Source organism: Asterias amurensis, chromosome 5 (genome assembly GCF_032118995.1).
Source record: "Asterias amurensis chromosome 5, ASM3211899v1".
Taxonomy (NCBI): domain Eukaryota; kingdom Metazoa; phylum Echinodermata; class Asteroidea; order Forcipulatida; family Asteriidae; genus Asterias; species Asterias amurensis.
Window position 1 is genome coordinate 2788860 of NC_092652.1, and position 13565 is coordinate 2802424.

The 13565-nt window shown below is 39.3% G+C and overlaps 1 protein-coding gene across 1 annotated transcript in view; it reads left to right on the forward strand.

Moving 5' to 3' along the window:
* LOC139937828 (NADPH oxidase 5-like) overlaps positions 1 to 13367 on the forward strand; it is a 56441-nt gene extending 43074 nt beyond the window's left edge. Inside the window, exons 11-14 of the mRNA XM_071933152.1 lie at positions 10894 to 11037; positions 11563 to 11775; positions 12232 to 12492; positions 13043 to 13367. Of these exons, the coding sequence (XP_071789253.1) occupies positions 10894 to 11037; positions 11563 to 11775; positions 12232 to 12492; positions 13043 to 13174 (750 nt within the window). The 3' untranslated portion in view covers positions 13175 to 13367. The remainder of the gene's footprint in view (positions 1 to 10893; positions 11038 to 11562; positions 11776 to 12231; positions 12493 to 13042) is intronic.
* Positions 13368 to 13565: the final 198 nt, after the last annotated feature.

A 13565-nucleotide genomic window follows, 5' to 3' on the forward strand; every position in this document is an offset into this window, starting at 1 on the left:
ATTATTCAGAAAACTGTACTTTTTTGTGCGGCTGTGCTTTCAAGCGATGACAAGTTGAACCAAAGCAAACGACAGCAGAAGGGAAACTTATTAGTGGAGAAATCTATGCTTAGAGGAAGGATTCTTGCTCTTAGTTTCTGATGATGAGAGTTTTCGGGGGCGGAAGGGGGGAGTGGTTCAGAAAGCAACGTCACCATATGGATTGTATTGCACGTTCTGCATTTCTCTAATGTAAAAGAGTGAAAAACACCACTCTTTACATTTCGAGTTGTCCCTCATGTGTGGCTCTTAAAAAAAGAGTGGTGGTTATTTCACTCTTTTAAAAGGGGTTTCACTCCAGGACAGAGTGAAAAAAAAATCACTCAAAAAGATGCAAACTAATTGAAAAAGAGTTGTCCCTCATATGGCTCTTCAAAGAGTGCTTCTACACTCTTTGCATTTAGAGAGAGGAACTGATCGGGTTGGATTTTGTGTTATTTAACCACCGGAACGAATCCATCTGAATGAAATTAAAAAAGGGACAAGGTTGCAAACTGTATAACAATGAGTGTGCATCAAGAAGGAGCCGTTTGAACGCAATATCGTGGTGACTTGTTGCCTCTGTTGTTCCATTGACCTTTTTTTTGTGAGACTATGTTTTAGTGGAACTCAATTGAACCATTGAATGGCCCCATTCTGGGTACACCAGTGCCTACCCATACGAACAGTAGCCTTTTTCTCAAGGCCTTCATGGCTTCGACAGCTATAGAACAGCTACCCCAAGCGACTGGAAGTGGATATTATACGTACCGAGTGGTGACTCGACTCGCAAGCGTGGTCCCCTCTTCCACTCGCTTGGGATCTCGGCTCTACGAAGCTGTCAAAGCCACGAAAGCATTGACACAAGGCTACACGAACAGGGGCACACAGTCCCAGGGCATCGCGATTGATCATGTCAAGGCTGGAAAAGGACACGAGAATAATTATTTAAAACATTTTAATTAAAAACATCCTGATGCGTCCCATTTGTGTTGAACACTATGATTAGTAGAATTGTTTTCGAAACCGGCAGCTTACAACGTGTCACCAGTGTATATATGCTTTGTTTGCGATTCAAACAATCGAAATGAGTTTGGGTTGAACAAAGACAAATTGACTATAGACTGGTGGTATTTGAACCAACGTCATCTGGATTATGATGCCGGTGTCAGATGCAATTGTGTCCGCCATGCAATACTGTCCGCTCCGGACACTTTTGCATATATGCAATCGTGTCCGGGCTATGCAAAAACCGTCCGGCGGACATGTACATGACTGTACATGTCTGTACATGTACGTGGTGCGTGAGCGAGCGTGCATGCACTGAACCTACGTACGTGTATGCAGCATGAATATTCAAGTATCTTATTATTGCAGCGAATACCCCAACGGCCGAACATTTCCCATGTCATTCATGACATGCACTAAGTAAAAAAAATGGTGAACGTGTTCCGTCGACCAAGGGCGTTTCAATTTACTGCAAGGACGGTTTTGCACGGGGCGGACACAACTGCATATGCAAATGTGTCGGTGGGCGGACACAATTGCATTATGCAGCAGCGTCCGGGCGGACACGATTGCATATGCAAGACCGTCCGGCGGACATTATTGCATATGGAATAATGTCCTCCGAATAGTATTGCATAGAAGGCATAACTGCATGCGACACCGGCGCTATACCATCATGATAATAGCGGTCTCTCTATTTGACAATCTTGGTTTGGGGTGCAGTCCTCAGCAGCCATAGAACCTTAAAGGAACACGTTGCCTTGGATCGGACGAGTTGGTCTACACAAAAGCGTTTGAAACCGTTTGTTATGAAATGTATATGGTTAGAAAGATGTTTTAAAAGTAGAAAATAATGATCGACACAAGTATCACTCAAAATTGCTCGGTTTTCATTTTACGTCGCAAATTAACACTGTCGGCCATTTATGGGAGTCAACTTTTTGACTCCCATAAATGGCCGACCGTGTTAGTCGAGGAGGTAAAACGAAAACCTCGCAATTTTGAGGCATATTTGTGTAGATCATTGTATTCTACTTTTACAACATCTTTCTAACCATATCAATTTTATAGCAAATGGTTACAAACGCTTTTCAACGACCAACTCGACCGATCCAAGAAAACGTGTTCCTTTAAGCTGACGTGTAGCTACGGATCACACCCAAGTTCACGATACAAACACAATTCAAATTTTGGGGCAAAACAAAGTTTTGGGGCAAAAATATAGTTTACCATAACAACATTACTTCGAATTAAATATATGTTTCGTTCAAAATACTTATTTTTTTTTTTTACTTTCTAAAGCTTTTATTATAGGCTTCATACCAAAACTTGTTATTGCTATTATTTTTTAAGAGTGACTGCAGGATTCGAACTGCCTCTAGCTACCGGGCAACCTCGGTAGTCTAGTTGGTAAGACACTGCTCTAGAATTGAAAGGGTCGCGGGGTTAATCCCACCCGAGTAACTTGCCTATGATATGTTTTCACAGGACTCGAGAAAGTACTGAGTATACAGTGCTAACACACATCGGTGTATGGGTAAAAACCCAAATTAGTATTCTTTATCCTCGATGCAAATTTAACATCTATTATATCATACATTCCCTTAAAAGTGGCTATGTCCCCCTTTTCAAACACCAAGTTTTAAACTACAATGGAGTTTCCCTTTTAGTTTATATTTTGATATTTGAAAACATATGATTATGACTTTGGATTTTCTTTTGTATATGTTATATTGTACGCCTTGACCTTGTCTTTGACATTTCTGACTGATCACAGTTCTAAAAACGCACAGAGTCGCGTCTAATTATCGGATTTCCTTAGCGGGTTTGTTATGATGGATGAAAGGTTTCACAACAGCCTTCAAACTCAGTGCTTTAAACTTAGCCTTTAATCAAGTCGTTAAACGTCTATAAAGGCTCAATAATGTTTACTGCTACTAACCTTTATGTATTTGTTGTTGTATACGTTGTATTGAAGTCAACCAGCAGATTGTGTAACTTGCATATCTTTTCGAAAACTGGAATTACAATAAAAATTAATAACTAGATAAAATATTCGTTCATAAAAACTAACACAGAAGGGTTTAGGTTAGGGGACCAAAGCCCAAAAATATTATAACGAGTTTATAATGAGTATTACATGTGATATTCAACATCGAAAAACTTTAAAGACAGTGGACACTATTGGTAACTGTCAAAGACCAGTCTTCTCACTTGGTGTATCTAAACATATGCATAAAATAACAAACCTGTGAAAATTTGAGCTCAATTGGTTGTCGAAGTTGCGAGATATGAATGAAATAAAAAACACCCTTGTCACACGAAGTTGGGTGCTTTCAGACTTGAGGTCTCGAAATTAAATTCGTGGAAAATTACGTCTTTCTCGAAAACTACGTCACTTCAGAGGGAGCCGTTTCTCACAATGTTTTATACTATCAACCTCTCCCCATTACTCGTTACCAAGTGAGGTTTTATGCTGATAATTATTTTGAGTAATTACCAATAGTGTCCACTGCCTTTAAAACAATCTTTTACTTGTTTAGACCGGATTGAAAGGTCGACATTGTGTCCGAAAGCTAATTAGATGTTTGTCATCATAAGCTGGGATTCATGTATAATGCATGAGTATTTGTCATCATCAATTGAGATTCATGCATAATGCATGAGTATTTAAAACCAACTGGTTCAAAATTATTGTTAAGATTGCAATAACAAACAGTTGTCAATCTGTTGACGAGTCACATAAAACTGTAACGCGCGGAAAATAATGCTTACCAGTTACACTAAAGTGAAGATTTAAAGACTCATAGCCCTAACAATTACATCATTTCTCTGCTAAAAAAAAAAATTTATTCACACGGAATAAAATCAAAGAGTTTCAGGACATTCGCCAAAAACGGTACATGACGTCAGAACCACGTCTTAGTCCGTACACAATATACCCTTTTCACGCTTTCACCATCTTGGTCATGTTCACTGTTTTCAATAACAGGAATGAATGCTAACATTCATTGCGCAAACATGGCACCAGACCATTTCGTCCAGCCTCAGTTTGGTTACAATGAGTTGGAATGGAGTAAAATCAAGATGGCCACACCGTGGTAAAGGTCTATAGAGATAAATACCCATAGGGAGAAACATTAATGTCCTCTCTTGCTTAAAGCTAAAAATAGAAGGAAAAAACGGTAACAGGTCGCGAAAACATTTACAGTAAACGCAACATGAAGGAAGAAGCCTGAACACATGACGTCACACTTGGAGGCTCGTGAATAACGCCAGAGAGTGGTCTCCAGCTATTAAGGTCAATCCACGTCCACAAGTTCATTCACCTACAATGTCACGTCAAATCCTATTCACTGTGCAAGTACACACACTGTACAGTACACACAGTGCACATCGCACAACATGCTAGCCTTGCTCAAGGCAGTCGAATTGTTCACTCCGAAAAAAGACCGCCGCTGTATAAAAACCCACCCGTATTCACTGTGCGTAAAACCCACCCGTATTCACTGTGCGTAACATCGCACGACACGATGCTCCCGTAAACTATCCGCATGCGGAGGCCGTCAGGCCGACAGCCTTGTAGGATCTGTGTTGAAGCCACTGACCTCATTACTATAATAAGCGAAGAGTTTCCACGGTCAGCTCATTACCATAATGCCCGCGAAAGACGAGACATGTTTACCTCACACACCACCACCACGGACGCATGATAGGGTCCAAAGGTCGTGATAAGGGAAGTGCGTGATTGGACGTCAAAATGAATAATTCATTTGCCTCACATCCTGTGTTGTCTGATAGGTCTGACGAACGATATACATATTCATGAGCTGCATACTAGCATATCCTAGAGCCCCCCCACTTTCGTCCACTATTGGAATTTTTTCAATACAACACATTAAAACGGGAAGATACAGATCCGACAAGGCTGTCGGCCTGACGGCCTCCGCATGCGGTTAGTGGTGTACGAGTGCGATGACTTGTGTGAACAGTATTCGTGCGATGTGACAGTGTGTATACGGGTGGGTCATTCGGTGTGATCGCACACACCATGCACAGGGTATACGGCGGGTGGGTTTACAGCTGCGTCTTTTCGGAGCGAATAATGCGACTGCCTTGAGCAAGGCTAACAACATGCAGACGACCAAAGGTAAGATTTCCATACCTGGGCCCAATTTCATAGAGCTGCTTAAGCAACAAAATTTGCTGAAGCAAAAAAAATCTTTGCTTTGTAAAATCAGATTACCGGCTTAGACTCCATTCAATTGTTATGCTAAGTAAACAACAGCTAAATATTAGTCACAAGCAATGTACATGGCATGAAACTTTTGCCAGTAACATGTGTAAAATAAGCAAGCTATTTTCGTGCTTAAGTAAATTTTTTGCTTAAGCAGCTCTACGAAATTGGGCCCTGTGCTTTGATTGGTCCGAGATGATGTTTGTCAGCTTGACCTACATCACCTCAGACCAATCAAAACACCGATACGGAAAGCTCACCTCATTGCACGTTTATCCAATGAAATCATCGTATCCAATGAAATCACTGGTTCCAATAAGAAAGACAGGGGACCAGTCTAATTAAACAGGGAAGTTGTAGGCCCCTATCAGGTAAAAGTAAGATTGGTGGCACAGGTGCATTCACTACAATAGTCCCGATGTGTTTATAACAAATACAAAACTTGTATTTGTTTGTGTTCAGGTAACATTCTTTCGACATAATCACTTTGTAAACATGATTTCGGCAAGGAAGCACATGGGATCAGTGTTAAGTTCAAGATTGAGAAACGTCAACAGGTGTTGACGGACTATGACGCATGGGAGCTAGGTCGCAGCCATGACCTGCCGTTGGCACTAGGGGGACGACTCAAAACTGCGACAAACAGAACTTGTCGCGACCCATGGGAGATGGTTAGGGAGACCAAGGGGGTGGTTAAAAATAGGCAATACCCTTGTTGTCTTAAACAAGAGAATCAATGTGGTGGTGAAGAGGTTTCAACTTATGGTTTAAACCCAACGAGGCCTGGTTCTTGATAATTTTACCGAGACGAAGTCGAGGTAAATTATCAAGAACAGGCCTCGGCGGGTTTAAACCACTAGTTGAAAAACGTTCAACACACTGCATAATGTTGAGAGTCATCATCACCGAAGGAAACATCCAGAAGCTGATTCTACCCCCTGGGCTGGAAAGTGTGCAGGATTTGAAGAACCAAGTCAAGGAGAGGTTTGAACTCAAAGGGGAATTCAGTCTCCAATTCATTGATCCGGACTTTGATAATTTCATAAGCTTATCATCACTAAAGGATATCAAAGACAAGGGAACTATCAAAGTCGTTCATAGCCTTGATCAAGACGCTACAGCCAGCCGCGATCTGCAAAATCCCAGTCCCCATCACTGATTTCCGCCAGCGCACCCCCATACATAACACAGTGCACGTGTACAGCGTATGTACACATACGTACTGTACATGTACATGTACCATCTGTGTACGGTACACTTACGGTACATGGGTACTTCCTGTTGTTTAAGCCTCGTGTGCGAGGTTGAAAGTAGAAAGACACGATCGTACTCACGACTACGCTATACTGTTCTCGCTGTACAATGTATGGTAATGTACATTTTGTGTATGCACTGCATGCGTGTGCAGCGAACCGGGCCGGGGAACAGTACGTCAACAGCCTTGATCAAGGCTAGACATGTGTGAGACACAATAAACCAAGCAAGCATCAAAGCAACAGCTCTTGTAGAACTCAAGACATTACACATCAGATGATCAGTTCTGCTCTGTAGCACAAGCATTTGTCAAGAAGCACCCATACCTGAAAGAACCAGGTGCTGCCACTGGCTACCTTGGTTGGAAAATAAGCCTTAAACTCAAGATGGGTAACTATTGCGAAATCACGGATGCACAGAACTAACTGTAAAATCACTCTAAATCAGCCAACAACATAAAAAAACCAAGAAAGGCAGAAGGCAGAAGTTAACTACCTCCCTGAATATCCTGGTGATGAAACAGCTGCAAGCTATGAAAAGGAACGGACTGCTCTTCTTGATTCATTGAGAAAAACACACAATGGAAAAGTGATTATGGAAAAAATGGCAAAGACATTTTTCCCACCACAGACAAGAAGTAGTTCTTCAAAAACCATATGTTGTTCTAAAGAATAGTGATTGAAACCAGCTGACCACTTGCCAATGTAATGATATAATTAATCCTGTACCTTTATACAAGTTTTACTGAACAATCTTTTTTTTCTACTTATTACTTAAAGGGACATGTTGCCTTGGATTGGTCGAGTTGGTCCATGAAAAGTGTTTGAAACCGTTTGATATGAAATGTGTAAAATAAACCAAACAAACATGCCTCCAAATTACGTGGTTTTTCATTTATGTTGCGAACAAACACTGTCGCCAATTTGTGTAGTAAACAAAATAGCCGACCGTGTTTGTTAGCAACGTAAAAGAAAAACCACTCACTTTCGAGGCATGTTTGTTTGGAATTTTTGGATATTTTATTCTACTTTTAAAACATCTTTCCAACCATATACATTTCATATCAAACGGTTTCAAACACTTTTCATTGACCAACTCGACCGATCCAATGCAACGTGTCCCTTTAAAGTGATATTAAATAAGGTTGAGCAAGCTGAATATCTATACCCAATGCTAGACATTACAAGGACCTAAAGTTGATTTCTCTGCACTTTTTTAGGTCAACTAAATGGGTCCTTAGCTTAAAAATGATTGTTTGTAAATAATAACCTTCAGCATGTCTCTTTACTCGCTTAACAAAGACTAACAAAAAATACATCTTTCGGGGGGGGGGGGTGTTAACTTGAATCTTATTTTTTAAAAGAATAGTCCAAAAAGTATTATCTTATAAATGCATCCTAAACCTGTTTGATATAGCTTGTCAGCCAGATGCTTTTTCTTCAAAAGTTCTTTCTGAAAAATCTGTACTTTAGTTATGTTCCACACCGTCAAGAGAATATTGTTTTGAAGCGTATGACCACTTGCCAAAACAATACTGTATTTAATAACTTCCGTGTCAGATAATTAAGACTTTAACAAATGAAAGTTGTATCATAAACACAACTAAAAATTGATACAACAAAGCAAGGTGTTTTTTATGTGATTATGCTATGAAGTTAAAGGGTCTGGGTATTTTTTGTATGATACAAAACACAATATCCACAGATTTACATTAAACTCATACAGTTTGAAAATAATGATAGTAGAAAGCTTCCCTTACAATGTTACTTGCTGAGGAATGAGTAAAACAAGTCACAACAATAATTTTCGTCAACGAAAACTATTTAAGCTTGTGAAATATATTTTCGTGAATTTTTGTTTGTTAATTTCTCAAAAACTACAGCACCTCAGCAAGTAATATAAGCTTTCTACTGTCAATATCTTCAAACGGTGTAAGTTTAATAGGAATCTGTGGAAATTGTATTATGTGTTACAAAAAGTACCAAAATCCTTCAAGAGTGTTCAAACGAGTTTGCTGATGTTATTGTTAAAAATTATTGTTGTTGTTGTTGTTCATATTATGTTTACATAAAATAAATGCGTTCATGGTAGATAATTGCACAAACCGCAAGTCAAACCTTACTGAATTTGGATAAGAGTGTCAATAATTTAAGTAACACACAGAAAGCACTTTCATGATTTTGTTTGAGTGTTGTTTACAAATATCAGTATGTAGTTTACCCCCAATCGGTTAATTTCCTTAACTCAGTTAATTTCCGTCAACTCTATGACTTAAATTGTTTACACATTGATTTGTGTTAAGTCTTGCATCATAATATTACACACCAGTATAAAATCACACTGCGAATTAAGTTTAAAACATTTAAAGGAACACGTTGCCTTTGATCGGACGAGTTGGTCTATTAAAAGCGTTTGAAACCGTTTGTTATGAAATGCATATGGTTAGAAAGATGTTGTAAAAGTAGAATATAATGATCCACACAAGTATCACTCGAAACTGCACGGTTTCCCTTTTACGTCGCGAACTATCACGGTCGGCCATTTATGGAAGTCAAAATTTTGACTCCCATAAATGGCCGACAGTGTTAGTCGATAGGGTAAAAAGAAAACCACGCAATTTCGAGGCATATTTGTGTAGATCATTGTATTCTACTTTTACAATATCTTTCTAACCATATACATTTTACCACAAACGGTTACAGAACGATTTTCAAAGACCAACTCGACCGATCCAAGGCAACGTGTTCCTTTAAGTACTATTGTAGCTGTAATTCAGTTTAATTTCATGTGCAATCTGAATAAATACCTTGTGGAATCTACCTCAATCAATTAAACTTGCCCGGATCATTTTATTTTTGTGATTGCCTAAGTTAAATGTGAGTAACACAAACTTAAATTATTTGCGCCTATTTACCTTGCAAATTCAAGTTACATACAATAATATAACTTTGTTGGGTTAATAACCAAATTCAATTTAATCAAACAAACCCATACTGAGTAAAATTGAATTGATTTAATCAATTGGTTTTTAGTTAATTTTACTTCAAATGAAAAGTAGCGCCCACTTCGAATTGTAAGTTAATTCAACTTGCCATAGGAAGTAATATTAGATGCACCACAATGAGTAAATTGGGCTGTGATATTTTAAGTTTAACAAACTTGGGGAATACAAGTACAAAGAACTTATATTCTTGTCCCGTTCAATTTACTCAATTATATCGAGTCAACAAACTTGCCTTAATACAATTAAGTAATTCGAAGAAAACGCGTTTTGAGTTTATTTTACTTACAATTAAACGTAGCGCCTACTTCTAGCCTCAAGTTATTTCAACTTGCCTTAGATTTGAGTAATAGTAAATGAATCGTAATATGTCATCCCAACTCTTTTCAAATCAGTAAAGTTAACTTGAAAAAGCGAGGAACACATAATTTTTAAGTTAACTGGACTTTGACATTTTAAGTTTAAATAACTTGAGGAATAAAAGTACCAAGAACTTAAATTCTTATCCCGTTCAATCTACTCAATAAAATTGAGACAACAAACCTGCCTTAATAAAATTAAGTAAGTTGAACAAAACATTTTTTTTAGTGTGGGGCAATATGTAAATTGGGTCTAATTCGGTCCCGACCTGAATGTGTGGGTTTTCCATGGAATAATTCTCTGGGGTTTTCCTCACACATCTAAAACTAACATTTCCTTTCTTCCCCATTGAGTCCTTGGCTATTCGTACAGAAATTAAGTTGTTTTTTTCTCTCTGAGATTCCTTGTTGACGCAACAAGAACTAAAAAAGGAATAAAAGGGTAGCGGTTAGGGTTCTTTCACGCCCGTTTAAAACAGGCAGGGTCGAATTGCCGTATGAAATCACACAGCAATTTGACCTTGCAAGGTTTTCAACGGCCGTGAAAGAACCCTAACCGCTACCCTTTTATTCCCATTCATAAATACCTTTTTGGTTAAAAGGCGTTATGAAGTAAGAAACTCTGTAAAACTTATCCGTTCCCGACGTGCTTGAGCTATGTTTGTTTCTACCTCCATGGTATGTACATGTTACATGTACATGTACGACGTCCGTGTGTTGCATGCCTATTTCCGACAGTTCCGTTTGTGCGCATTATAGTCTTGGTGCAACACGTTCTGGTTTTCCTTTCACACACAGCGCGCCTGCATCGCCTGTAAACAAGAAACGTCTTGCATCAAGACTAGCGTGGAGTATCCGCTCACAACAGGTTATAAACACTGGTCATTATCAAAGGGTTAAACACCCCCACGTGACGCGCTCTCCACCAATAGGAATAGCGAAACTGTCCGAGGTATTTATGAATGAGAAGTTAACCACATCTTGCTGTAAGAGTTATTTTGTAATTTTCTCTACAGGGTAACGGTATTAATGGTCATGGTACAGTTTCCCAATCCACAATGGATGATACAACTCAACAACCAGCAGCAATCTCGGTGGACGAAACTCGTCGTAAATCCAGCAATATCACATTCGATTTGAAAACCAAGGGTCGAATACGCGTAAGTACTGCATGTTTCAATAAGACTTTTTTTCCCTGAGCAAACATAGAGACATGAAATATTTCTTGGAATGGGGTACATTTGGATGGAAACCAGACACAAGCCTAGCAGATATAGAACGTGCTGATTTTGGGTAGAAAATAACCATGCTTACGGTTATCCGGCGTGCCTGTCTGTTTGCATTTTAGAAAGATTCAAAAGAGCAGCCAGTTCTTGGATTTCTGACAGAACAAACAGTGGGATTTGGGGGACTTTTAGTGTGATATTCTAGGCGCATTCCGGACCTCAAACAAAATTCAGCTTGTTACGAGCTATTTCCAGGTTTTGGCCTATGACCTATTAAATGTAATGCATCTTCATGTTTAAATGGAGTGTGTAGTTCCATTTGCGCAGTTCTTATCTTTGACAAGTTTTGTTGAACGCTGACGTCATTATGTTACAACCAAACATCTTCATCAAACAACACTATGTTACTGTTTCTTAGCACGTTGACACTGCGTCCTAAAAGTTGTTGTTTTACCATAGGTTCACATACAGGGACCGTACGGTACCCCAAGCACCAGCATTTTCCACTCAGATCATGCCGTAATGATCGGAGCAGGAATTGGTGTCACTCCCTACGCGTCCATTCTCCAATCCATCATGTACAGACATCGTAACATCCTCCACGAGTGCCCGAACTGCAACCACTCCTGGGTGGATCTGGAGAGCCAGAAGCGCGCCCTCAGGGTCAAAAAGGTAAGTGACGTCACAATAGGTACACGGTCCAAAGTGTTGATATGGAAAGGGCTCGAGTTGAAGAGTTGTCAGAAAAGATGGACTGCAAATGACGCCATTGACCACCGTCTTTGACGTGAAACAATGGAAAGTGAATACTCTCAATCAATTATACTCTTTCACGCGTGCATGTATTATCAAAGATGGCGACCAATGCAAGAGATCTGTTTAACTCTTGTATTTATTCACTGTATGGAACTTTGATTTAGGGTTCTGGGATGAATTCGTACACGTTATGTTTCTCCTGAGGACGAGCACAGTATACTGTTCGAAATGTCGAGACCAAACCAGCTCTTCTCAGAGCCAAAACTCACACAAAAGAGATTTACACATGGTACCCGCAAGTTTACTTTTTCTTCCTACATCCTGACGAGTTTTGTTTGACTGTTGGATTTCCATCCACCTCTTTCATGTCAGGTTGATTTCATATGGTTGAACCGTAACTACATGGCCTTTGAATGGTTCGTTGACCTACTCTTACATCTGGAGGATCAACAGAGTGAATACTCACTGGATCGGTTCCTAGACATCCACCTCTTCATGACCGGTATGAAGCGATTTGACCTGAAGAATATTGGCCTCCAGATGGCGCTAGACTTGGTCCATGAGAAGGAAGAACGCGATATACTGACGGGACTCCGGACCAAACTGCAGGCGGGGAGACCTGACTGGAAAAAGGTAAAGAGCTTCTATACATTGAGTGTATTATTCGCTCTCCTGGTGAAGACTGGTCGAATTGTCGAGGAAATCGATATGTTGTAATTGAAATCACATCTGTTTAAACAAGTGTGAAGCATCAAGTATCCTTTTTACATTTCCATTACCATTAAATTATTATTTCATCATGCAAATGGTGTGAAAGTACACTTAAAGACGCTAGACACCTTGTCAAAGACCAGTCTTCTCACTTGGTGTTTCTTAACATAACATAACAAACCTGTGAAAATTTGAGAAAAAACACTCTTGTCACGAGAAGTTGTTTGCTTTCAGATGCTTGATTTCAGGACCTCAAAATCTAAACCTGAGGTGTCGAAATCATTTCTTCTTTCTCTAAATTACTTCTTTCTCTAAAACTACGTTTCTTCAGAAGGAGCCGTTCCTCACATGTTTTATACTATCAACAGCTATCCAATGCTTGTTACCAAGTAAGTTTTTATGCTAACAATTATTTTGAGTAATTACCATTTGTTTTCTAATATTGGTGTATAATGTTTTAAATCTTCTGCAGCTATTTACAAAGATCAAGTCTGAGAAAAAAGGAAAGGTTTCGGTGTACTTTTGCGGAGCGGCAGCTCTAGGATCGGTCATCAAACAACACTGTGATACGTTTGGCTTCAAATTCCACAAAGAGAGCTTCTAGATATAGCTGAGAACAGGAAATGTGTTGCCACAAAGTTCTCCGTCGTTGTCGCTGTCGCTTTCGCTGTCGCTTTCGCTGTCGTTGTCGTTGTTGTTGTTGTTGGGGGTGGGGTGGGTATCAATCATGAGCCTTGGTTCAGTTAATCGTGATATCTCATTCTGATTTTTTGCTTTTTTTTGTTGATGTATAACACAGAAGAAACAATTACTATTTTGTTAAATCTACGACACAGCGATAAAATCGTCTAAAAGACACCTATTTTTAACGTTAACCGTTACTTTTTTTAAAGCATTCACGTGTTGTTTTTATGATGCACTCAATACACAAACATAAATGAAATGCTATTTTATTACTGGATTAAATTTAACTTGTTTACGAGCAACCATCTTTT